This window comes from Macaca nemestrina, chromosome 2, assembly GCF_043159975.1.
Source record: "Macaca nemestrina isolate mMacNem1 chromosome 2, mMacNem.hap1, whole genome shotgun sequence".
NCBI lineage: Eukaryota > Metazoa > Chordata > Mammalia > Primates > Cercopithecidae > Macaca > Macaca nemestrina.
In genome coordinates, this window is record NC_092126.1 from 58,251,172 (window position 1) to 58,278,067 (window position 26,896).

The 26,896-nt window shown below is 38.8% G+C and overlaps 1 protein-coding gene and 1 long non-coding RNA gene across 2 annotated transcripts in view; one reads left to right on the forward strand and one right to left on the reverse strand.

Moving 5' to 3' along the window:
• Positions 1–26,896, reverse strand: part of LOC105488580 (phospholipase C eta 1) — a 182,573-nt gene that overhangs the window by 4,469 nt on the left and 151,208 nt on the right. The window contains exons 12-23 of the mRNA XM_071091121.1: positions 24,840–25,001; positions 20,186–20,257; positions 16,349–16,440; positions 13,014–13,111; positions 10,048–10,227; positions 9,851–9,958; positions 8,422–8,546; positions 6,431–6,515; positions 4,316–4,462; positions 3,661–3,740; positions 2,109–2,168; positions 1,319–1,673 (exon numbers count right to left, since the gene is read on the reverse strand). Of these exons, the coding sequence (XP_070947222.1) occupies positions 1,319–1,673; positions 2,109–2,168; positions 3,661–3,740; positions 4,316–4,462; positions 6,431–6,515; positions 8,422–8,546; positions 9,851–9,958; positions 10,048–10,227; positions 13,014–13,111; positions 16,349–16,440; positions 20,186–20,257; positions 24,840–25,001 (1,564 nt within the window). The remainder of the gene's footprint in view (positions 1–1,318; positions 1,674–2,108; positions 2,169–3,660; positions 3,741–4,315; positions 4,463–6,430; positions 6,516–8,421; positions 8,547–9,850; positions 9,959–10,047; positions 10,228–13,013; positions 13,112–16,348; positions 16,441–20,185; positions 20,258–24,839; positions 25,002–26,896) is intronic.
• Positions 3,181–7,709, forward strand: LOC139361901 (uncharacterized). Its single transcript, XR_011619825.1, has 3 exons — positions 3,181–3,315; positions 4,454–4,654; positions 7,577–7,709. It is a non-coding gene; the product is annotated as an uncharacterized lncRNA (long non-coding RNA).

The following is a 26,896-nucleotide window of genomic DNA, read 5'->3' on the forward strand; positions in this document are numbered from 1 at the left end:
ACAGAGCGAGACTCCGTCTCAAAAAAAAAAAGAAAAAAAAGAATTTTGTAGTCTGCTTTTTCTGTACTTAATGCAATATAACTATGTATCGTTTTATATATACCAAAAGTTTAATACACATGACTAATTTATATAACTGTTTTTTAAAAGTAGAAAAGAAATATTACCTCAAAATTGCTTTCTAACTCACCTTAATGGTATTAACATCTTAACTGTGGCATTAACAGGATAGAACCAATTTCTATTGAATATAGCTTTATTTTTCCCAAAGATGGGATTTTAAAATACATTTTAAGGCACATATTTTATCTCTGACACTGCTCTTAGCAAAATTTCAAGCTTTTAAATGTTCTTTTTCTCCTTCAAATAAACCATTCAAGAGTATCTTATAACAAAAAATCAATACAAGTAAAATGGTGTTTGTGGGAAAAGAGAGCACTGAAATTAGACTATTTGATAAAAGATAAAAGAACAATTTTGCTAAAGGAAATCAGTACCACATTTTAGTTGTCTGAGATGATTCTGATTGAATTAAAACATATTTGTTGCATAGATATCAAATGCACACAGTTTTGGCACTTAAATTTACCCCCAGATAGGATGGGATGGGAGTCACCAACATCAGTCAAAAGCTCTCTGGCACACTGCAAGGCGCTCTTTACTCTGTACTGAGCTCCTGATATGAGTCAATGATACACTCAAATTAAGGAAAAAGACAGGCAGCACCTGGTCCCTATGCTTGTGGAGCCCACGACCGTGCTAAAGCTGCAGGCACACCTCCATCCCTGCCAGCATCCAAGGATCAGGGAAGTGAGGCCATAGGAAAACACTGCCCGAGCCACCTCTTAAGAAAAAAAGATTTGCTTGTTTTTGAAAAACGTGGCTTGTTTTTAACAACTGGCTTTCTTTCTCCATAAACATTTCCAATCACGGAAATGTGTTATATGTAAGAAAAGTAATACAACCATATTCCCCCTCAGAACAATCAGTAAATATGGCATTCATTTGGAAAACCAATATTTCGAATCCTATTTTGCAGGTTTCATTCTTCCTCTCTGTGCCATCACACCTAATGGCTCCCCCTACTCTCATTGTCAATTTCAGATGTTGATATTATAAAGCTCTTGGTGAGCAGGAAATGGATCTACCTGGCCCCCAACATTTAAAATCTTCTCGTCTAGAAGATCACATTAAAAAGTATTTATTCTTCAGTAATATTTTACTTTGACTACAGAATGTCAGCCTCTTTATAATGGTAAACAGGGACTGAAATGCAGCCTAGAAGGGTTTATTCTTAGAGAAACTTAAAGTATCTTACCCAGAGAGTTTTCTTTTCCTTCAATGTCTTTTGCTGTTTCAGATACAGGCAGCGACAAAGCTCCCAGAAGGTTTCTGTCAACAGGCATGGAGACAGGACGTGCTTGCAAACTGCGTGTGGTCCTCCTCAGCACGCCATCTTGGTCTCTTGTGGCCTCGGACACTGAATCCTTTATCTCCACCATTTCTTGGAAGCCCATTTTGCTCTTTTTCCTGCCTTTGGCCGGGGCGCTGGCTGTGCGTCGCAGAATTCTATCTCCAATCGATCGTTTCCGTACATAATGGGAATTGTTTTCTGCAGAACTGTGCCTAGGATTCTTATTGAACAGTCCCTTCAGACCCTGGAGTTGTCTATTCTGAAGACACAAAAGGACCAACCACAAGTTAAGCAAATGCCATCACATCAACAACTTGCCTTTAAAATAACAGCTCCATGAAAAATGAATATAAACCAAAATTGTACAGCCACTGAAATATATTCACACCAAGAAAGCAGCAGCTCACAGCATGTTTGCACAACTTCATGCACATCTTATCAACCTTACTTTGCAAGGACTTCAGCCTTCCATTCTTATATCAAGCTCTCCCAGAAGTTTCCTACCCAGAGATGACAAAATGGTAGGAAAAGTCTCCACAGCTCATAGACTGATACGAACTTCAGGCGCCTTAAAGCAACAGATGCATGTTTCAAAGTGGTAAGCAGGAAAATGGAGTGATATGAAAAAGCATGCTGCCATAACCACTTAAAAGAAATATGTCAGCCAGAACAAAGCACCATGCTGAGAAACTACCTTTGTAGCTCCTAGAAAGTGCAATATAGTATAACTGGGATTGAGTATTAAAGGGCTCCACTGTAAAGGAAAAAAACAAAACACAACAAAACACAATTGGGGCTCATTGAAGAGGGTATCACAAGTAAACACAAAAGAAAAAATGCATACATGTCTATAAACCCTTTCTGTGAGTTTCAGGGATTTTCAGTCTTATGCTCATTCATTGTTCAACCAATACCACTACACTGTGATGTGTGGATCCCAACCAGAACACATCTTGAAAGGAATAAAGAGTATGACTCATAAATGGACATTTATTTAGGAGAGAAGATGGGGATGATATAGAACACTTTCAGATTTTAATTTATTTCTGGCTCAAGTCTTAAACAAATTCAGAATTTAATTGTTTCCCTCAGTGTGATAAATGCTAGAGATAATCTGTAGTTAACCTGGGATTCCTAGAATTCAAGAATCATTTTTGAATTATTTACATTTGTATCTACTTAGATGAGAGGCAAGATCCCAACAAGCAGCACAAACAGAAATCCAGGACTAAACACAGAAAGTTATGGTATAAAACTTCACCAGTCTTAGAAATTAGGATCCTTACCCTCACCTCCACACCCTTGCTGACTGATATGAAAATAAACATTACACTCCCTAATTCAGGCTGAAATGGTTCATTCCTTATTAGCTGGATTGTAGTCATAATCACATTAATATTAGCCAATATTTCTGAGCATTTACTGTGTACCAGGCAGCTTTCTAAGGAATATATTTATTTATGAGGCAGGTATTATTTTTATCCCACATTCACAGACGAGGAAGCTTCCAGCTATACAGATTTTCTGGTAAAGAGCACGGGACATTTCTAGGCCCCATTCAATGCTTTAACAGTCCCTCCAAATCCCATGTGGTCCTGAAAATTCATACCGGTAACCAAGTCCCCAGTTACTTGACATGACCAGAGGACAACCTACTGGTTTGTAAACCTCAAATGAGTTCTATAACCACGACAACAGCATCAGGAAAGAACTAGAATGCATTTTTGTGGTCTCCTTCTTTTCAGTTTTAAAATAGCTTTAAAACCCATTCACAATTTTTAGATTTTCAGTTAAAAACATTGGTACCAAATGAATGTAGCCTGCCTAGAAGTGGCTGGGATCACAGACCAGTTAGTACAGGTAATTCATCAACCATCTGAGACACTACGTTTCCCACTGAGGTCAGCTGAGTCTTTTTAAGGATTAAAATAAAATTCAACATTTAACTATATCTTCATTGTTTTAGCCAGACAGATTACTGCCTGAGAGAATAATAGTTTTCTCAATTCTATTAAGCCCAGAGAGGGCCCCTGTGTAGAAGGAATGAGTACACACCTTAAACAGTGAAAAGAGTACAGGTGGATCAGGACATGACTGGAATAGCAGACTGGGCTTGCTGGGCTTCCTTAGAGTTTTTGGTTCAAGCACAGTTTGTCAAAATTTACATTCCTATTATGCAATTAATCAGTAGCATTGTTAAGGACCATATTAATGTATATGACTTTAAATCCTATGATCTTTCTCACCTTTCCATAGATTTCATTGATGGTTATGTGTACAAATATGGATGCTTCTGTCAGTCCTTCCAAATAGACATGCCGGTAGCCTAATAAAAGGAAAGACAGTCATTTCTTTTTAGTTGAACTTGCATTTGACTTTCTCATGGGTGCAACAAAATTAAGTATCTGACTTGACTATAGCTCTTTTTTTTTTTTTTTTTTTTTTTTTGTTCTGAGACAGAGTCTTGCTCCGTTGCCCAGGCTGGAAGGCAGTGGCATGATCTCGGCTCACCGGAACCTCTGCCTCCTGGGTTCAAGCGATTCTCCTGCCTCGGCTTCCCGAATAGCTGGGATTACAGGCATGCACCACCACACCTGGCTAATTTTGTATTTTTAGTAGAGACAGGGTTTCTGAATGTTGGTCAGGCTGGTCTCAAACTCCTGACCTCGGGTGATCCTCCCACATTGGCCTCCCAGATTGCTGGCATTACAGGCGTGAGCCACTGCACCCAGCCCAACTATAATCCTTTACATTTTACAAAGCTTGTTAAAAGTCACGTTTATTATATGACATATATTTCATATATCACATATGCTATTATGTAAGTAACATATGATGTATTATATCTTCCAAAGAAAAAGGAATGGTCAGTCTAGAGAGAAAAGGCCAGCTCATACCTACCAGGCACTAAGCTGCTGAAGGTCACGGTTCTTTGCCCAACAAAGTCTCGCCCAATGGGATCATGATCCCACACGAGGAACCGAACCAAAGCTATTTCTGGCATGTGTACTGTAAATGTCAGCGTTTCTTCCCACACAGGGTTAAATCCTCAGAGAAATAGGAAAAGAAAAATCAGAAAAGCAAAGGACTTGGCTGAAAATGAGTTGGCAGCAACATCTGCAAAGCAGACGGTGAAAGTTGCTTGCAGTGGTTATTAAGCTCATGAAGACAACTAAGCCACTCCGGGATGCCTTACTGGAATAAAGCCTCGAAATTTACCCCCTTGCTAGAAAATAATTGGTAAGAAAATTGCCTGTAAATTATCACATCAAATCTATTAATCTTTGATGCCTAACTGTATTGTAGAGAAGCTCTTTAGTATTCAGAATGCTTCAATAAGTTAAAAAAAAATCTATAGTAGTGATCTAAGAATAATGTTTTAGCCAAAACAATAAAGAATGATATCCTCTCCCAACAGAATTATGCTTCTCATGCACCAAAGAGTCCGCTGCTGTAATAACCACCAACAAACATTTTATAAGGTGCTTTTGCAGGTTTCAACTCCTATTGTACATACATCATCTTATTTCTTATAGGAATCCTCTAAGTTTTTTTAGAGGATTTTTAGAGTTTTTAGAGTAGAGCAGGGTTTTGGTTTTTGTTTCTAATTAGAAACTATGTATTACTGACTTTCAAAAATATATTACTTTCAAAAACTATACAAGTAACACTCATCTTTTAAAGTAGGGAATATCAGTATTTATAAGACATTTTGTATTTGAGAAAATTGATGTTCATAGACGATAATGTGCCCAAAGCCACACAAGGCCTTATAGTTAGTGACAGGGTCACATTAGACTGTGCACTATTGATTCCCAGTAGCTTCTCACGAAGCAAGACCTTACTGCATGAATGATGGCATATTTTCACAGCTACTGAAAAATACATTAAAAAGGTATATTTCACCTCAAATACTAAAATGCAAAAATACATTTACTTGGCAAACTTCTCTCCAATAGAATAACTATAAAAGCTGTTAAAAATTCAAGTACTCCGTAAGTTTCTGTTTTTTTTCCTTTCTAAAAAATGAAAATAAGTTTTTAAAAATGTATGCATTTAGGAGGTATCAGCCATTGAACCCTATTAAAAAGCCTCAAGCTAATGAAATAATTATAAGCTGAAAAATCACTGAGATACCCCTCTTGAATAAGAGAAGATCTTTCTGTTGACTTAGTGATGACCTCTCAATTATTTCTGAGACTAAAAAAAGAAAGAGTAATCTATTGAACATTGGTGGGAAAACGCAATTTAAGATGGTTTCTTTCTGTGTACGTGTTTTTCCTAAGTTACAGGTTCGCCCTACCCTGGAACTGTAGTATTCCTTCAGGGACTCCCTGTGAACCCCTAATTTCTCAAATTAATGATTGTGTTTCAAATGTATTTTACAGTATTAATCACAAGACATTGAGAAAAGTAGGTATGCAATAATGTTTGTGAAATGTATGAACAAACAAATTTTAAAAGATTACAAATAAAAAGACATGAGGCTTGGGTAAAGAAAACTTTCTTTATATTATGGCCAAAATATAAGAAGAATGCTGCCCCTCCAATTGTATGAAAATACTCAAGAAGTAAACTCGCCAGACTACGTTGGGCTTTCCTTTAGAGTTTTACATGCTCCAGAAAAAGTGAGAAATTATCAAGGCACATAGGCTTCACAAATGAGAGCTTTAAGAAAACTCATGTCATAAAAATACAATATAAACATATAATGGATGCATTTCCTCAGTGAATTTTTAACCCAGTTCTTTAAAATATCATTTACTCTTCTTACTAGAAGAAAAAAATTCCTTTAAAAGCAAAAGTCTAGAAAGCCTAGATTACAACACCATCAAAATAAACCATGCATCAATCCCACAGTTACTTAGTTCTATGTGTTGAAAAGTTTTTAACATAAACTCAGATGGGAGTTACGGATTTTAGAGATTTCTTGCTCGTCTACATAGACACTTTTTTTAGTGTAAATTCATTTCTAGACCATCTTCATTAAAAAGTGAACACAGATTATGATCTTACCATTGTCATCTACCACACGGGTTTGATCTTTACAACAATCTACCGGCAATCCAATAATTTCAACTTCAACAAAAGGGTCAATGATCTATTAAATAAAGAGAAAGTACTATTACAAATAATATATTTCTATACATATGTTAATTAATCTGAGAATACTGGCCAAAATGTCTACATTTCGACAGCAACTGATTTTACAAGGTGCTTAGTAAGAAAAAGAAATGGTTCTAGGTGTGGTGGATTCAGATATATGAGACTAATATAAAAAATATTAAATTGCTGTTTGCTAGTATTTATTAATGCCAACAAACTTTACCCAGTGAACCTACAACTTTAGTTCAGGGCAAATACCCGACAGAACTGAGATGTTTTGCCCATGCACAAATGCTCAGAGCAGCTGTATTTGTAATAGTCAAACACTGGAAACAACCTAAATTTCTATCATGAATAGGATGGATAATTGTGGAATATGCGTTTTTTGTTTTTTGTTATTTTCTTTTTTGAGATAGGGTCTTACTCTGTAGCCCAGGCTGGAATGCAGTGGCATGATCTTAGCTCACAGCATCCTCCACCCTCACAGGTTTAAGCCATCCTCCCACCTCAGTCTCCCCAGTAGCTGGGACTACAGGCTTGCGCACCATACCTGGCTAATTTTTGTATTTTTTAATTTTGTAATTTTGTAATTTTGCTAATTTTGTATTTTTGTAGAAATGGGGTTTTGCCATGTTGTCCAGGCTGGTCTCAAACTCCTGAGATCAAGCAATCCATCCACCTCAGCCTCTCAAAGTGCTGGAATTACAAATGTGAGCCACCGTGCCCGGTCAGAAATATGTGTTCAATGAATACTCTCAACAATGAGAAAAGAATAAAGTTCTGCTATATAACATAATGTTGAGCAAGTCAGACATAAAAGAGTACCTACTCTAAGAGCCCATTTATATAAAGTTTAGGAATAGACAAAATTTGTCTGTTGTGATAGGGGTTGGTGTTTGCTATGAGAGGCAGCGGGGAGGGTAGATATTGACTGGGAAGGTGGACAGGAGCCTTCTAGGGATTCTGGATATGCTCTGTCTTGATCTGGGTGGCATAATAATTAATCAAGCTATCCATGTTTGATTCATATACTTTAATTCCCATCCTCTCCTCTAGGGGGAAGGATCTTGTCTTGTTGGTCATCTGTAGACTCTCCTTTGTGGTGCCAGTTCTGGGTAATGAAGAACGAAGGAATAAAACCCAAAGAATCTAGAAAGAGCTGATGTAAGAAAGTCTAAAGCAGAGAAAGTAGAGTTCTTAAATAAAGCATTTATGGCGGTACCAAATTGTACAGCTCTATAATTTCCTTCCTTAAGATCCAAAAATGATGGTTTAACAGGTGGGAGCAACAAAGAGCCTGAAATAATGGATCAGCTCTGAGAGGAAGGGCAAGAGCATAGGAGAAGCTGCTATGTAGGGAGAAAGCAAAGGCCAAGAAGGTCTAATGGAAACAATGGGCTAAAAGCTCTGGAAAGAAAAAAGACTGTGGCCACAGATGAAGACATTTTAAAATCACACTACACAGGTACAGCAAATGATAATAAGAATCAGCACACGGCCAAGGAGCAGGTGGCTGATGGGCAGCAAGGAGGAGCACTGCAGGAGGAGAGGAATGTGGAGGTTATATTATTAACGGAACATTACCTTCCCAGGTTAAGATATACTCTTGGGCAGTGTTCCGTTAATAATATAATTGTCTTTGCACTCCAATTTTAGCAATGCCAGTGTCAACCTTAAATTGTGAATTCAATTGTGTGCACTCATGCCTTCAAAATAGATGATGAACAGCAGTACAACAAGAACTGTGTGACTTACCAATAAATAAGTTAATGTCTGATAAGCTGAGGTCAGTGCTCAGTCATGAACACACATACATCTCTGAAGACACTTCAGATAAAATGTAAATGAACTAAGATAATCACATAATTAACCACTTAGACACGTAGTCATAGGCAACTTACCTCGCCTCGATCTCCAAACATGGAGTCTGGAGGTTTGGGGAGTTGCTGTCCACTGATAACTTTTAGGATGAGCTGCTTTTTGGGGTTGGCAGGAAGAGGGTCACCAGAGAAAGGGTTGAAAGTACCTAGGCCAAGTAAAGTATAAGTTGGTAACATAAGAAGAAACACGCACACATGCACAGCTTAAGCTTGTAAACAAACAGACAAACAGACAAAAACAAATGCTGAATTACATGATCACATAACTATCAGTGTGGCACAGCTGTGGTTTTCATTAGAATCCATGTTCCCAAAGGCCAGTGGAGTGGGCCAACTTAAAGCAAGTGTTTGCAATGCAATGATCAACTGTGGAATGGAGGAAAAGAAGCATTTTATTTGAACACCAACAGTGTGGAAAGAAGAACAATTATGTCAGATTCAAATAATTTTCTAACCTAAACTATCTCAGGTATGAGTGAATATAACAAACAGAAAGAAGACCTGAAATTAAGTAAACAGCAGAGCAAGAAAACGTGCAAAGTATAAAATCTTGAAAAAATCCTGTCAACAATGTTTTTATCTGAATTGTTGTAAATGTAATTTGGAAATTTTAAAAATAATTTTAATGAGCAGAACCAAAAGAAAGTGTTGTTTGATCTAACACAACATTATCCTTTTTTTTTTTGTTTTGTTTTGTTTTGTTTTGTTTTTTTGAGATGGAGTCTCACTCTGTCACCCAGGTTGGAGTGCAGTGGTGTGATCTTGGCTCACTGTAACCTCTGCCTCCCGGGTTCCAGAGATTCTCCTACCTCAACTTCCCGAGTAGCTGGGACTACAGGCATGCACCACTATGCCCAGCTAATTCGGTATTTTCAGTAGAGACAGGGTTTTACCATGTCAGCCAGTCTGGTCTTGAACTCCTGACCTCAGGTGATCCACCTGCCTCGACCTCACAAAGTGCTGGAATTACAGGCATCAGCCCCCACAACCAGCCTATCCTTTCTCTTTTGTTAGCACTGTTTTGTAATTGGACTACACCGAGTAAAAGAGCTTGATAAAATTGTTTCAGGTGGAATTGAAGCTTGCCAGCAGGTCACAGACTCACATTACCTAAGATAGTTTCTGAAAGATAGGGCTCAGACCTTAAAAAGCAGTCCAGCTTATACGTGGCACTGGATTTCAAATGATAACCCAATGCCATCCATGTCCCTCTTTCACACACAACCTCTCAAGATAACATTCTAAACATCATGGCTAACCAAATATTATTTAGTGGTAACAAGAATTCTAATCCACATTCAAACACCTTAACCTATCTTTCTGAAAAAAAAAATGTTGAAAAACTCTAGGGTATCACACTTTCTAAACAGCTTCCTTAATAAAGGTTGCCTGCATTTAGACTATGAAATTAACATACACCTGCATTTATGACTGTGAAATTAATACACACCTTTGCACATTTGCTGGGGTTTGAGGACGTAGCCACAGTTGCCATTTGTCTTGAATTTGGCTCGGTTTAACTGCATCATTCGTCCTTCGGATTGATAATTCAGTGCCACTGTGCAAGTTAAAAGTTGGAGAGAATTAGGCAAGATGGTGGCATAGTCAGAACGTACAGAGAACCGCTCCTTCCCAAGGAGTACGCACCTAGCTGGCAGCCTGCGTTCCAGTAGGGGAGCGGGTTGAAGTTACTGGAATCAATGCGGTAGGCAGAGGGGTAAATCCTCGTGAGTTGCTTTTGATTATAAATCATGAACTGCTCTGATTTTTGCTGAACAACCTGATGTGCTCTTGTTTCACTGAATGATAACACATTTCCTGTGGTTCCTGGCAGTTTTTAATAGAGAGAAAAAGGAAGTGAGAACTACAGCAAAGAAAACGCCGCGCACAAAAGACCTTATAATAATGTCAGAGTATACCAATAGCAAAAACCAGAGCACTAGAGAGTGGATTCAACCAGAGCAGAGGCAGCTTCTCAACAGGAAAGACCCATAAAATTCCATGTTCAGGAATGGAATTTTGAGGCCAAATCAGAGCTGTGTGTCTTGCTCAAGTAGGTGTCTATTTCTGGGTACCCTGTTCTCCCTAAGAATTCAATCATCCCACTAATTTATGACTATCTGGCTAGCATGAAAAGAACGGGTAGAAAAAAAAACTTAAACAGAATATCTTTGCCAAACATATAGGCAACCATGGATAAATAAAACTGGATAGCTTCTTCCTGATAACAGGAAGACATTCATTGAAGGCACTCATCTAAAAGGCACACGTGTAAAACATGTATTAATAGTAACATTCAGGATCCAAGAAAATAAAGGAAAAAGAACAATTACAAGAATAAAAAGTTGAGTTTTAAAGTTGATTTGAATAAGAACTATGGAACAAGCCGAAACCTGTTTGGGAGAAAGGAATAATGGAGAAAAAGAGGTCAAAAACATTATAAAGGAATAAAATTTTTAAGAACAGGGACAGTCATTCACCTAGCCACGCATATAAACTATGGAAAAAAGTAAAGGGAGGTAAAAGTACATGAAGCCTGTAATAAAGTTTGTGCCAGCACAATCATCAGGAGTGGTCAATCGAGACTCACAGAAGCTGCAAATTTGGGGGTCATAATGGAGTAAAGCTCCAAACATTTAATATTCCACTCTTGTCTCCAATCCCACCTTTTGTACCATATCTACAAAGCCCCACTATTCCCACTCCTTCACCAAGCACCCACACTCTATCCCCAAAATGGCCCACATGTCCTCTGAACATGCTGGAAAAGTCCAGCCCAGATAAAAAGACCCAAAGTTACCCAGAATCTCATTCTTATTTAGCCCTAATAAGCTGAGTGTGTGTGAGCCCAGACAGAGATATGGTCCATGAAACCAACGAGTTGAACTATATATGTCTTGCTGAGCCAGCTGGGCCTGAGTCATATCTAGACTCTGCATGTTTATTAACACACAGTTTCCCAGGACCCCTGTGGTCCTCAGGGTTGTAAGCCCTTAGATGTTAGACGCTGTTCAACTGACAATGTACTCCAGAGTTAGAAGAGTCAGGAATACAGATTGTGGCAAAGAAATTAGAGGATTACAGTTTTTAATGTGATAATGTTTCTAGTTTAGACCCTTTCCTTAAAGATATGTCTTCAAATATATTTTACTGGCATAACCTATTAACATAGTTTACATATCTCAAGCATACTAATATTGAACTTATTTGCAGATTTTGATGAGGGATGTTTTAAACATTACAGGAGAAAATATCTTTTTGACAAGCCTAATTCAGATGGAATAGGACTATAATCAATACTACTGTTTTGTCTGTCTCTCCACATAAATATGCACATCACAATATCATTAATATGACCTTGCTAATTAGGCACATATCAGTTAGTAAATTAATAAAGTTGAGTTGTATCACATTAGGATAAGCCATGCATTCATTATCTAGTTTTCATTTTGTGGCTGGCAAAAAAATTAAAAAGACAAAAACAGTTGAAGTTCAAGAGCTAAACAGCGCTCAGTATTAATTTTCATTAAATTAATAGTATCATGTTTTCCAAGCCATTTATTGGAAATTTTTATTCCCTAAACCAAATATACGTTTAAACTTAATGCAATAATTCCCTGAGTTTATTTTTGAGCTAAGGGCAATTGTTATAAGAGTTTGCTGCTCCGTTGCTGAGAATCCTACAGGTTCTCATGCTTTCACATGTGAAATTCATTTAAATCTTGTATAATTGTTACCATTTGAAGAAGGAATCAAGGCCAAAGGGAAGAAATCTTTCTGCAAATAGAAAAAGATACATTTGTGGAGTGGGGGCTGGGCAGGGGGCGATGGGAGGGAAGAATCCTGGAGGTTTGTGAGGACACAATGTTGTTTCCCTTCACTAAAACTTGTTGAGAAATTTGGAGGTTCTGATTTACATTTCAGTTCCACTAAAATTAAAATTAGATGAAAAGCCACATGACAGTAGGTTATTTCTGTAAGCATTCAGTAACTAAATGAAATACAAGATAAAGGAGACAAGAGTAACTAGCAGGAAAGCCAAGGATATGAATAGATGTGACTAGAATTTCTCAGCTCCGTGCGGCAACTGATAGGTGAAAAACAGTGACGGAGACAATGCTACTGAGATTTCTGCTCTTTTTGTTAAAACTTCGATCTGGATTAAGCTATTTTCACCAAAGTCAAAACTTTCACTGAGAAAATATAGGGCTTTTCAAGGTGTGGTTTTAGCCAATTAATTTCTTCTTTTGGTCATTAGCATTTGGAATGGCCATCTATGACCTGGTCCTCAAGCCGGGCCTGGTCTTCACAGTTCAAGTGCTGCAGGAAGGTCTTGCCCTGATGCACTTGTCTTTGTACAGTAATAAAGTCCTCCTCGGCCCTGTGGGAACTTTCTCTGGCCTCTGGTCAATCAGGCAACCACAGTAATCAGTAGAACCCTCCATGTCAACTCAACACTATGGCAGCAGTGAGTTTCCTGACACTCAAATTGGTTTCTACATAGTCCCAAAAATGTGTGTTGATAATCGGATTAACAAAAATTCATTAACAATTGAAAGAGAAAGGTCAAGAATGTTTATTCAGAGTGGAAGGAGAAAACTCTTCATTCTTACCGTCATCCACAATGTCCTGAGCGGCCACGGAGTTTGTGTACACAACCAAATCGGAGAGTTCTCGGCAGAGCTTCATGGTTTTCCTTCGGCGACCCAATCTGTGAGGTACCCACACAGGACGCATAACATTTTGGAGTTGAAAGAGGTTTGGGTTATTGGTTATCCCACTTTCCTTATTTAAGACAATGATTTAATAGGGAATACCTGCCCCAGGTCCTAAGGGAGCCAGGATTGGAACCCAAGTGTGATTCCTAATTCAGTGCTCTTTCTACCACAAAAATCCTACCACAGTAGTCCCCTCTTATCCTCAGTTTCCCTTTCCAGAGTTTCATTTGCCCATAGTCAACCATGGTCTAAAAATATTAAGAGGAAAATTTCAGAAATAAACCACGAGATTTTTTTTCCTTTTTTGAGACACAGTCTCTCTCTGTCACCCAAGCTGCAGTGCAGTGGCGCAATCTTGGTTTACTGCAACCTCCACCTCCCGGGTTCAAGTGATTCTCTTGCCTCAGCCTCCCGAGTAGCTGGGACTACAGGTGTGCATCACCACGCCAGCTAATTTTTTGTATTTGCAGTAGCGACAGGGTTTCACCATGTTGGCAGGCTGGTCTCCAACTCCTGACCTCAAGTGATCCACCCGCCTTGGCCTCCCAAAATGCTAGGATAACACCCGGTCATGCATTTTAAATTGTGTGCCATTCTTGGTGGCATGATGAAATCTTGTGAGGTCCTGCTCCGTCCCACTCTGGACGTGAGCCATCCCTTTGTCCAGCATATCCATGATGTATGGCTTCTTATGTGACTGACTGTGGAGGTTTTGCAGTGCTTATGTTCAAGAAACTCTTATTTTACTTAATAATGGCCCTAAAGTGCAGGAGTAGTAATGCTGGCAATTCAGATATGCCAAAGAGATGCTGCAAAGTGCTTCCTTTAAATGAAAAGGTGAAAGTGCTTGACTTAATAAGGAAAGAGAAAAACAATATATAGAGAGGGTTCACTACTATCTGTGGTTTCAGGTGCCCACCGGAGTCATTTCTCATGATAACGTGGGGACTAATGTAATGTGGTTTTATTCACTGCTCTGCCAGGAATCACAGCCTCTTCCTCATGCATTTGTGAGTTCTGCTGTGAAAGGCTGGATTCCCACTGTGACCCAGTTAGAGAGTAACACCAGAGTTCATCAGGAAACTATATGGCCTTTGCAGGGAGGAGACCCGGGCTAAAATGGAACAGAAACACTGTATAGTGGGTAGTGGGCCACAAGAATTATATACCTAAAGGGTAATATGCCAAATTTCCATAGTGATTATTGGACAGGTGTAATTACAAAGGATGTTAACTTTCTTCTTTATACTTTTTCTATATTCTCCAGCTTTCTTAAAACAAACATTCATTACTTTATCTAGTGCTGCTTTTATCTTAGATATTTTAATAGTCTTCTCTCTCCTACAAACCACTCCTAGGATCTGCTCTGCAACCTTACAAATTGTACCGCCACTCTCTACTGCAGTCAAGTCCTCCACAGACCATCACATTCCCCTCACACACACACTTTTCTCCTATGGGAAACATAACTACCAAAAACAAACCTAAACGTTAGTGTTCAATTAAACTTTATATTTTTAAGCTCCAACAGAATATCTATACATAAAATAGTAACTAATTAGGAAGAGCAGAGGAGGCGTATGTGGTCCGTACCCTAGGGAACAGAAATAATATGTGTTATTGCCTGCCTTTTTGGTTATAAGTATCCTAGTGGGTGTGAAAAGGTAGTTTTGATTTATATCTCCCTAATGTCTAATAATGTTGAGCACCTTTTCATGTGTTTATTGGCCATTTGTATATCTTCTTTTGTGAGGTTTCTTTTCAATAGTTAGATGTTCCCCTATAGGAGAAAAGTGGGTATGTGAGGGGAATGTGATGGTCTGCTGAGAACTTTACTGTGGTAAAAATCAATAGAAAAAGAATGCATGCTCCTTCTTTACCATATAATTAGGAAACTCTACAGCCACTGGTGAAAATCTGATTTTGTGAAGGCTAATGATTATAAATCAGTGTGAAGTCATGCCTCAAAATTATAAGTAAAACTGTAAGACATTCCGTGAGATGGAGAAATTCTACAGAAAATTAACTCTTTTTATTCCTCATCCTAGAGGTGCCTTAGGTTACTGAAGTCCCAAAAGGACATCATCATAGATGCTCAGGCCCTGATAACTATTATGGGAAAACCTATAGTTGACACTAAGCAGCATGCAAAATGATTTCATATGATACCTGTATTGACGTCTCCTTTGCACACATTAAGATTACTGTAGCTTTCCTCGAACACTGCCTTTTCCCTGGCTATATGTGTCAGAGTTAAGCCTTTCTCAAACTTACATATGACAACAGTCACAGCAGAGGTCTCCCAGAAGGTGATCCTATTATTTTCTCTTTATCCTTTACTGTAACTATATATTCAATTTTCTGTTCCCTAGAGTAGGGACCACATACATCTCCTCTGCCCTTCTAATTAGTTACTAGTTTGTGTGTAGATATTCTGTTGGAGCTCAAATATAAAGTTTAATTGAACACTAAAGTTTTATTCCTACAGGGCTTCTATGCTTCTAATTTCATTTTTCAATAAAGGCAAAAGTGTGTGTATGTATCCATATCTATCTAATGTATATAATTTGTATTTCTTTGTGAATGTTATGGTATAAATAAACTGCCAGGAACTCCTGTAATGAATCATGTGTCACCATTTGGATTCCGAAAATACGGTCATGTTACTCATCACAAATACTATTGGCAATAAAAACAAACAAAAAACAAACAAACAAAAAAGAACTTTTTTTGGATACTTATTTAATTGGGCCGGGGCTTATGGGGCTAATTAGTTTAATTCCTTTAATCCTTACAATGACTCTAAGGGACAGATACAATGAGGAGCCAAACGCGTCCCATGTTAAAGTTGGTAAGTGGAGGAGCAAGAATTTGAAATCTGGCTGATTTCAGATGCTTGGCTCCTAACATGGGCTTAGCATCCATCTTCTTTAGTCTCTTGTGACGGCCTTTGTATTAGTTCATGTGCTCCCTCCCTCTTCTCTGAAAATATCTTTGACTAGACAACCGCTGCAGCTAACATTTATAAAGAGCTCATTATGTGCCAGGCACAGTGCTGAGTTCCCTACATAAACTATCATTTCATATTCAGCTGTTCTTCACATGTTCCACAGCACAGAGTACTTTCCTTGTGATCCAATTATCTAGACATGTACAAGAAAAATGACTAAGCTGACAAGGATGGAGGGGCCTCAGGAGTGTGAGCAGGAGACATGGAGATGCTTTCTTACCTGTACAGCTGGCCACCCTCCTTGACAGTATTCTGCTGTGTGTCTTCCTCATCATCAGTACTGTAAGATTTAGACCGTGATTTTGTAGTTTTCTGCCAGAAAAATCAAAACAAACTTAACAAACTCATTGTATCAAGTATATTTACAACATGCAGAGAATGAGCTGGGCTTTAAAATGCACATGTCTTGCACAAGCATAATAACTTGGAGGGAAAAAAATGACCAAATATTGCAGTGTGCTTCACCATTAATAACAAGCATATCTAAGGCCATAATTATATTAAAATGTTAATGCAAAACTGAGAGTTTCATGCTCAGAAACTGACTTTGAAGACACATAAAGTTGATGTATTAGAAAGACTTTATTAGTCATGCATTTTGAAGGTTTCTACTAGGGGTAGAGTCAAAGTTGCAGTATCTATTTAAATGATTATAAGGGACAAAATGCCCTTTTGTATGGGAAGCTCACTATTAATAAACTGTAAAAGGCACATTTGGTTTTTTAAAAAGGACATGTAGTAATTTTTTAAAAAAAATTGAATAACTACCATTTCTGCTTTTGATCAGTATGCACTCAAATGACCATCTGAATCAAATCTCCCTTTTGAGATTTTGACCCATTTTCACTTCTATCAGCAGGAAAAAATATTGCTACCCACAGAATATAGGCTGAAAGGCTCCAGGTCTAATCTGATGTCTCTTGGACAGATTAGCTGTTTCACAATAAAACTTTTTTGGGATGGTATGATTTCATCCCCACCAATTTGGAGACAGCCCCAGTATTTAGGCAACACAGACCTCAACAATACAAATGATGGGCAAGGCGTGGTGGCTCATGCCTATAATCCCAGCACTTTGGGGGGCCAAGGCGGGTGGATCACCCAAGGTCACGAGTTCAAGACTAGCCTGGTCAAAAAATGGTGAAATCCCATCTCTACTAAAAATACAAAAATTAGCTGGGCGTGGTGGCAGGTGCCTATAATCCCAGCTACTTGGTAGGTGGAGGCAGGAGAACCGCTTGAACTCAGGAGGTGGAGGTTGCAGTGAGCTGAGATCCCACCATTGTACTCCAGCCTGGACAACAAGAACGAAACTCCATCTCTAAATAAATAAATAAACAATACAAATGATGGGGAAGGACCACCCCAATAATTGCAGACAACCTTGCCATCAAAAATATAGTGTCTACAAACAAAAGTAAGATGTTTAGACAGAGAATCCTGGACATCGGGAATGTGGCTTAGAAAGGGAAAGGGTCTCCATCCCCAAATTACCATAGGACCAGCCACTTTCTAGATTTTCTCATGTTTCCCCCAACCCCCACCCCAAAATCAAAAAAGCTACACGGTTGGCATAAACATACTCAACTTCTCTCTATTGCACTGACAGTGAGGTGCCAGTTTGGTTTGGAACTTTCTCCGGTATTATTTATGCCTTGAGAACCTCAGCATGCAGGTATGGAAGCCCTACCATTTGATGATCTCATGTTCCACCTTTCACGAAACTGGTAAACTGGCTAACCTCACTAGCTTCCTATTGGATCTTTAGAAAAAGTGTGGCAAGAACATCTATTTCAAAGGATTATTGTTGTGATGATTAAATAAATGGCACAGAAAGTCATTCTCTATATAACGTTAACTTTCCATTTAAAATACTGTCAATATTTATTAAAATAATCTATAAATAGTCTCATGGACAACAATTTGTTCTTATAAGTTGAGGTATGATAAATTTTAATTAGGTGAAGTACTCCCTAAAACATCTATTTTGAAAGACTATTTTAATTGTAATGACAAGTTGCAAACCAGAAGTGAAATGCTCTCTAATTCCACATAGTAATTTGAGTTATACAATAATAAATGTCTTTTTAAGCATCATTTTTACTATAAAATGCAAAAATTAGAAATAATAAATGAATCACCAATGACAGATAATAACATTCAAAGGGTGATATACTTTCTGGACATCTAGTTTTGACACATCTTTTCATGGTTATCGTACCATAGAATCAACTTCTCACCTTACTTTTTCATTTAATGTTTCACATGTTGAGTTCTTCCAAGGGATCATATTTTAATGGCCGCATAATTGTCCATTATGTGAATGACTCACAGATTACTTACACACTCTTTGGGGGTGAATATTTTGGTTGTTTTCAATATTTTGTGACAATGACTAATCTGACTAGTCTACTAATAAATTATCTCACTGATGGGCAGGAAATTCTATATATGACATTCCTTAAAGTAGAAGAAACGGCCTTACAGAAACCTCATGTATAAAGTAAAGTTCACCATCTAATAATCGAATTCTTATGTAAGTTTTACTGTCAAACAGCTAATCTGTCCAGAAGACACCAGTTAGTGTAACTTTTTTTAATTTTATTGAAGTATAACATACAGTTAGGACAGCACACTGGTCATAAGTGTACAGGTTGATGTCTTTCACAAATCAACCACACATATGATGAAATAGAATATTATCTGTCTCCCAAAAGCCTTCTGATCTTCCAACCCTGTCATTCCTTTCTCTGTGGAGGTAATAACTATTCTGATGTCTACTCTATAGGGTTTCTTTTGCCTGGTTTTGAATTTAATATCAATGGAATCAAACTGTATGTACTCTCTTGGGTCTGGTTTATTTTGCTCAACATCATGTTTATAAAGATCATCATATTATTGCATATAGTTGTAATTTTGTCATTTTCTTAGTTGTTAACTATTCTCTTATGTGAATACACCACAATTTTTATTCATTCTATTATCAATGGACATTTGTACTTTTTCCTCTTTGTACTATTACCAATCTCAATATAAATATTGTTATTTCTGTCTTTTTTTTCTTTTGTAGATGGAGTTTCACTCTTGTTGCCCAGGCTGCAGTGCAGTGGCGCAATCTCGCCTCACTGCAACCTCTGCCTCCTGGGTTCAAGCAATTCTGGAGCTTTGGCCTCCCGAGTAGCTGGGATTACAGGCACACACCACCATATCTGGCTAATTTTTGTATTTTTAGTAGAGACGGGGTTTGGCCATGTTGGCTAAGCTGGTTTTGAACACCTGACCTCAGGTAATCCACCCACCTTGGCCTCCCAAAGTGCTGGGATTATAGGCATGAGCCACCGCACCTGGCCTATTTCTGTCTTTTGACATATACCTAACAATAGAACTGCTAAGTCATAGTACGTAGTCAGATACTGTGAAATAGTGGGCCAAAGTAGTTGCACAAATGTGCACAACCATAAGCAGTGTATGAGAATTCAAGTTCTTTGTCCTCACTAACATTTGGTTCTTGCCGTCTTTTAATATTATCTGTTGTGGTGGGTGTATATGGAATCACATAGTCATTTAAATTGTGTTTCCCAGATGACTGATAGGTGAATCCCTTTTCTTTATCAGCAATTTGGATATCTTCTTCTGTGAAGTGCCTGTTTAAGGGTTTTGCCCATCTTTTAGAAATTAGGGTGCCTCTCTTTTTATTTATTTATAGAAGCTATTTATCAATTCAGGATAGAATATATAATACACACCCCAGTTTTAGTAACACATATTTATTATGCATTGGATATGTGTATTTAAGATGTTAAATACAGTTTTTTGGGATATATTATTGGATATATGTATTCAAAATATTATTTCCCAATATGTAACTTGCTTTTTGATACTGTTGATGTGTAGAAGTTCTTAACTTTTAAAGTAGTTTAAATATCAGTCTTTCCCTTTACTGATGTCCTGTTTAAGAAATCTTCAGTTATTCCAAGGTCATGATGATATTCTCCTGTTACCTTCCAGAATCTTTAAATTAACTGAATTATGCATATTTATTACTCTTAATTCATACCTTATGTTTTCCGAAGTTGGTCATGAGCGATCGTCCATGTGATTTCTTTCCACTTTCCTTTACATCTGGACTCTGAGTAAACAAAGGCACAATATAACTATTTATCTTCTTTGCTTTTGTCTTTTTCCTTAGTTCTGGTGGAATGGCAAGGGGGCCCTCTCTTCTCTTCTGTTTGCCTCTAGGTGAGAAACAAGCAGACTCCACTCATTTCCTCCTGCTCCACACTCCACTACCACAAAGGTGGCTCTGCCTGACTTGGAAAGGGAAATATTGGCACAGAGAGATGGATACCAGCCAGGACGCAGCAGCTGCCTGTACCTTCCCAAAGCTAAGGTCAAGGGCTCTCAGCAGTGTGCAGGTGTGCTGGCCCTCATGGCGCCTGTTCACCAGGCTCTCCACAGCACAGGATGTGTTCTTTTAAATGTTCTGAGTGGGGTTAAGTCATTTTCAGTTAAGTGGGGATTCAGTTTTGGAAAATGACCAAAAGACATTAGCAGCCAATTCTATTGAATAAAGAAAGTGGATCACATTGACTAAACAGTGCTATGTGGGAATTTAAAACATTATAAATAAATAAAATCCAAGGATATCTATGAGATAATAAGATTGTTTTTGTTTGTTTAAAGTAAACCAAGCGAAGTGTATCTGTTCACTGAAATAATTCTCTCTGTGATGAGCACTGGAAAGAGGTATTGTAGCCTCTGGATTTTTCCTCACATAGGTTAATTTTCCAGTTAGAGATTCTAGGCCAACTCTCTTTCCTGGAGCCTATGTCTCATTAGGGAACAAAAGGCCACCTGCTAAGAGGGTTTAAACTCTTATTCATTTGTCATCCCTAAAAATATGTTAGGTGGTTCAATACTAATAACATGGTATAAGGAGAGACCAGTAGGCCCTACTTGACCAGGACTCCAGCTAAACAGAGGAGAAACAGGTGACCACATAAATGGAACAAATGTGGGTGAGCAAAAACAGTTAAAGCCAAAAGGTTGGGAAGGGCATCTGTATATGCCCATAGATGCTAATCAAAGATGCAAGTAGAGGTGGGAAGAGGTTGGGTGAAGTCCAAGAACTGGTTGGGGAAAGAGCAGTTCAAAAAATGCTGGAGGAGTCATGGTGAGGGGTTTACAAGGTGACTGATGTTAGGTAACTGTTAACTGATTCATGTATGTGTATTGCTTTTGGAGATCTATCAATGCAGATCATTAACTGTTCAAAAACTGTGGATTTTTATTTATTTATTTATTTTTTTGAGACGGAGTCTCGCTCTGTCGCCCAGGCTGGACTGCAGTGGCCAGATCTCAGCTCACTGCAAGCTCCGCCTCCTGGGTTTACGCCATTCTCCTGCCTCAGCCTCCCGAGTAGCTGGGACTACAGGCGCCTGCCACCATGCCCATCTAGTTTTTTGTATTTTTTTTTAAGTAGAGACGGGGTTTCACCATGTTAGCCAGGATGGTCTCGATCTCCTGACCTCGTGATCCGCCCGTCTCGGCCTCCCAAAAGTGCTGGGATTACAGGCTTGAGCCACCGCGCCCGGCCAAAACTGTGGAATTAAGAAGGCAGCCAGATGTGGTCATAGACGTAGCACTGGTCTCCAAGTTAGAAGACCCAGTTCTGCCACCAAATAGCTACATGTCCTTTAGAAAGCCTCTTCTTTTGGTCTGTTTTTTTTTAAATCTGTGAAATGAACCAATTAATCTGTGAGTTCCTTTCTATTTCTAGTAACCCATCTATTGGTAGGGGGCCCATGCCATTTATTGTCCAAAACAGGACCTTTTAAGAATAAAATGGGATACTTTTAATAATTATGCTGGGACAACAGGTATAAAGCATGGCTGTCACAGGCAAATTGAGGTATATGGTCACACTATTTAGTAGGCACCTACTATACCCTAAGGATAATGTTAATTACATTACATATATTCTCATAGTAAATGAGAATATATGTAACCAACCCTGGAAATAAGTATGATTAAAATCCCAATTTTACAGAAAAGGAAAGCAGAAATACAGACAAGTTAGATTATATTCCCAAAGTTACAAAGCTCGTTGGTGATAAAACAGGATTCTGTCTAGTTACAAGTCCTCTCTCTGGCTTCCTTCCACTTCCCCAACATTTTCTATCCCATTATCATGCTCTTTATGTAGGAAATAGATATCTACAAATACCTATCACCAACTTGGACCTCTCCCTGAGCATCGGCACATCTTTCACTGATCTAATGAGTAAGACATTGTCCTAGGAACTTGGCATGTATATAAGGACAAGAGCAAACAAAAGAGATGCAGACTCTGCCCCTATTGGGCTTGCAGTCTAATAGTAGAGACAAATGATTACAATACACTGTCATAAGACTATAATGGGGAAAGCTTAGGGCACTGTGAGATGGCAGAGGGAGACCATCTACTGTATTTGAGGATTAAGAACTTCCAAGGGGACATGATACAAAAGCTGAAGCCTAAAGATGAGTACAAGTTATCTACGTAAAATGGGGAAGAGCAAGTGTACTATGGCCAAGAAAACAGTCAAAACGAAAGCCATGTGGTAAGAGCACGGTGCCAGGAAATGTGGAAAGTGGAGGTATGCACGTGTGGACTTATACACATGCACACTCTGTGCGTGTCACCGCTAGGAGCCAGAACAGGAAGGAAGGATCTTATGGGCTATTATCTCTGAATCCGAGCTTTATCCTCCAAACTATGAGGATCCCTGAGATGGTTGAAAACAGGAGAATGACATGACCCGATGCACATTTCTGAACTATCACTATGGCAGTGGTGTGAATGAGACATTAAGCAGCCAGCTGAGAGCTTGGGAACTTGTTAAGGTTATCCAGGCAGCAGTAGTTCAGATATAAAGAAAGCAGCAGATTCCAGAACTCTTAAGAACCATTTCCTGTGACTATTAAGTTCTTCCAGCCTGAAGGTGAATTTCATTTTTACTTTTCTTCAGGGTTCCGCAGGAAAAAGACAGCACAAATAGAAATGAATTCTGCACTGTTGATTGACGGTCCAGAAAAGTAGAAGCTGGAGTGACGTGCTGCCCAGAGCCACACTCAGCACATTCTCAGCTTTGGATTTCAACCGACATATGTGTCTGGTACAGATGGACTCGTCTCAACAGTAACTTCCCTTTGCTTGCCCAGTGAACTAAAACCATATTTTAAAAACACAGCAGTGTTAAAAAACCTCAAAAATAAGTAAAAAGAAGATGAGTTTTGCTACACTACCTCTCTAAAATTTTCGGTTCTCTTACCATTTTACCTGATGGAGAAATTGTCATTAGGATCTCTTTAATGAATAGCAGAAGAGAGGGGGCTTAATTTATTTCTTCCAGAATATCCAAGCCTTATGGTTTGCATTTCCAATTAGATAATCTAGGATGGGGCAAAGACTTCTCCAAACGCATAAAAAAAGTAACTGGCCCAGATAAGCCAATGAGAGTTCACTAAGGACAAGAAGCAGAATCAAGATAGGCTAAACAAGTCTGATCTTACAGGTACTTCTGGTGTTGAAAATAAATGGCTGGAGGCGAGGAGGGTGAGAAGATTGTTACTATTTATAGAAATTATTAAGAAAATCCAGAATTATATGATAAACTATAAGGGCAGTAATGCTGTAATTGACCTTTTGGTTGTCTCCCCAGTATTCCATCTGCCCCTCTAACATGCAGTTTGAGAGGAGATAACCTTGACAAGAGTTTCAGAGGTAAGTTCTCACTGGCATTAGCAAGCTATTATGATCCTATACTCTGGCCAAGTACTGTTTCAGGAAGGACGCTTACCCATGGCCACTGTGATTACTTTAGGGATAGGCACATGAACTAGGCAACTCTCGTTTGTTAGTTGGGGCGAATATGCTGTCTCAATCTCTCTGGATATGGACCAAGAAACACGTAGCTCATGGGCCTGTTGGCAGTCATCTCACAACTATCATGGACAGTTGATGGACAGGAGAACTAGACTTGAGATGACACTGATAGCATGATAGGTAGAGCAAAAAGATAGATCTACGATGACACCACCGAGCCTCTGGATTAAACCCACCCCATAGGCCATTCTGCAAATAAATTTGCTGCTTACCAAACCCAACATCTTCTTCATCATTGAAGCCATTTTGAATTAGGATTTCTATGTTTAGAAACTAAATGGGCCTGAGGAACAGCCTAGCAGTTGGATGGCTAGACTCGTGTAGGGTCCAGAGGGCAACCATCAATGCAGAGTGATCACTTAGGATCCAAGGGCGATCGCCCCCATATGATCTTCCTTCTGCCTGAGGAGCCGTCAGCCCTGGAAGACAGGTGGTAGTAGCAGGGAAGGCAGACATCTAATGAATGTGGAGAGGTGGGAGGGCAAGGGACACAGGGGCCTGGAACTTCTTCCCTCACCTGAGCATGCATTGGGAAGATGATTCTGAAAACACTCGGCTTGGTCCTGAGGGTCCAAGTGGAGCAGTATTTGAGTCATTTCTACCTCCACCCAATCCACTTTTAACTATTTCTCATATCATTTTGCAATAGGAGATGTTCATTTCTCAAGCAAAATGAGGACAGAAATAGAAGAAGTTGGAGGAGCATTTCACAAATGATTAGAAACAACGTATGAGATGCTTTCTTTTTCCTGTTGAAGGATAAATACGAGGGGGAATCAGATACCTGCTTCAGGTGTGCATTTAAGCCTTCATGCGTGGCCTTCAATAGTGCCCTCACTGTGAAACTATCAGGATCTTCTTTATCTCGAATTTGAGATTCTTTTAACAGTGACTCCAGTTTTTTCCTTATGAAAGATTCCACCTGATGCTCAGTGGTCCCATTATTCTGCAAAGAATTAAGTAATACAAATGATTTCCTTAAGAAACACATTGAATTAGAATATACCACAGTTGCTTCTGTAATTTCACTGTCTCTCAATTACTTGTAAGTAATTAAGCTCAAGCTCATTGTACCATCTCGGTCTTCCCTCCTCCACAAATCCTATAATAATAAGGATTACTATTTATTAAGAACTAATTCTCTGCCAGCTACTCTTCATGTGACTGCATTCAATCCTCAGGAACCTTATAAGTATTATTATCATTTCCATTTCAGTGATATGGAATCCGATGCTTAGAGAGAAATCAAGTAAATTGCTCAAGGTTACATAGCTAGCAAATAACTGAAGCAGGATTCAAACTCAGGACTCCAAAGCCCTTCCCACTATGCTTATGCTATTTGATGCTTTTAACAGATAAAAGCCCAGGGAAAGTTTTTGGAAACTAAGTTTTCTAAACCTACATAAGTAAATTAGAACAAAAATATGCTATTAAAATAAAACTACCTTTTTCACTGAGGAGAAAAGAATGCTATGGAAATTTCCAGAGTTGAGGATTATTGTGAGATACATTTCCTGCCTATTTCCAATCCCACTGTATAGTTGGGGGAACCTCAATAATTACCTCAGCCATGATTTGTCATTACAATTAACTTAAGATCACAACGAACTTCAAGGGGTTTGGATATCAGAGCTACGACCTGTCCAGCTGATGACTCACAGAATTTTGAGGTGATCATGGGATATAGATTCTCTCAAAGCCCTACTTAGCACAGCTTTTCGGCCACTTGTTCTGCTTGAAACCAATGGCCCCAGCCTCCGTTCACAGCTCTTCTGCTCTTCCAGTGCGCCTACCTCTCCCTGTTTCCAATACCTTTCCCTAAATTCTTCCACCACTTGCTGAAGAACAACCCACCCAAAGGGAGGAAAGGGGTACTCCTTGACAAGAACAATTCCCACATTCTTCACCAAAAATTTAAGGCTGTTCTTTCATTGGCAAATCTGTTTCTAAGAGGTCATTATATGTCAACTCTGCATAATGGGTAGCTTTCCAATAATGCATTCATTTTCACAAAATCCTGTAAGAACAAAAGCAATTATAAATGCCCTAAGGAAAAATTTCAAAACTCTACACCAGGATAGGTTATTGAATTTCCCTGTATCACTATCACATGCATTAATATCTTTAACAAGCCCAATTAACGAGGCACTCCACTTCCCTGGAGACCTCTAGGTCCAGAAGGAGATGCAAGGATGAAAAAGAGTTGGCTCTAACACCATAAGGGAACACCCTCCTGTCATGCTAGAAAAGACATATCCCCAAATATTCTACCCTGGTCTACAAAGATGCCTACAAAAGCACAGACAACCAATACAACAGAGTTTCTGATAAGGAACACAGCATTACTGCCTGAGTGACTGAGAAGGCCCCAAAAAAGAGGTGGGAATCGATCGGAGCTCTCAATGTAACTGAGATTTCAACAGTGATGGAAAGAAGGTCTTTCCTGCCAACCACAGTTCTAGCAAAGGATTTACATGAATTAAGAATGTTCTGTAAATGCAAAGAACACATGAGTTTTCTTAGAGTTCATAGGGTACGGTAGTGGCAGGTAAAGAACTTTGGAGAGTGGAGGGACTTGAAAGCAAGAGGTATGGCGCTGCTAAGAGAGTCTGAGTGAACAAGTCCTTGTGTAGCAACTCTAGAAACAATATTAATCTGGCAGCGTGTGCCAAAAGAGGAAGTGTGTCTGCAGATGAAACATCAGGCACACTGGGCCCCACTGCAGGTACTGAGTGCCTAGGATAATGTGCTGGGGGTAGTTAACAAAGTTGAGAGATAATTTGGGGACAAAACTCATTTTGTATATATAACAAAAAAAAAAAAAAAACATGTATTGAGCGT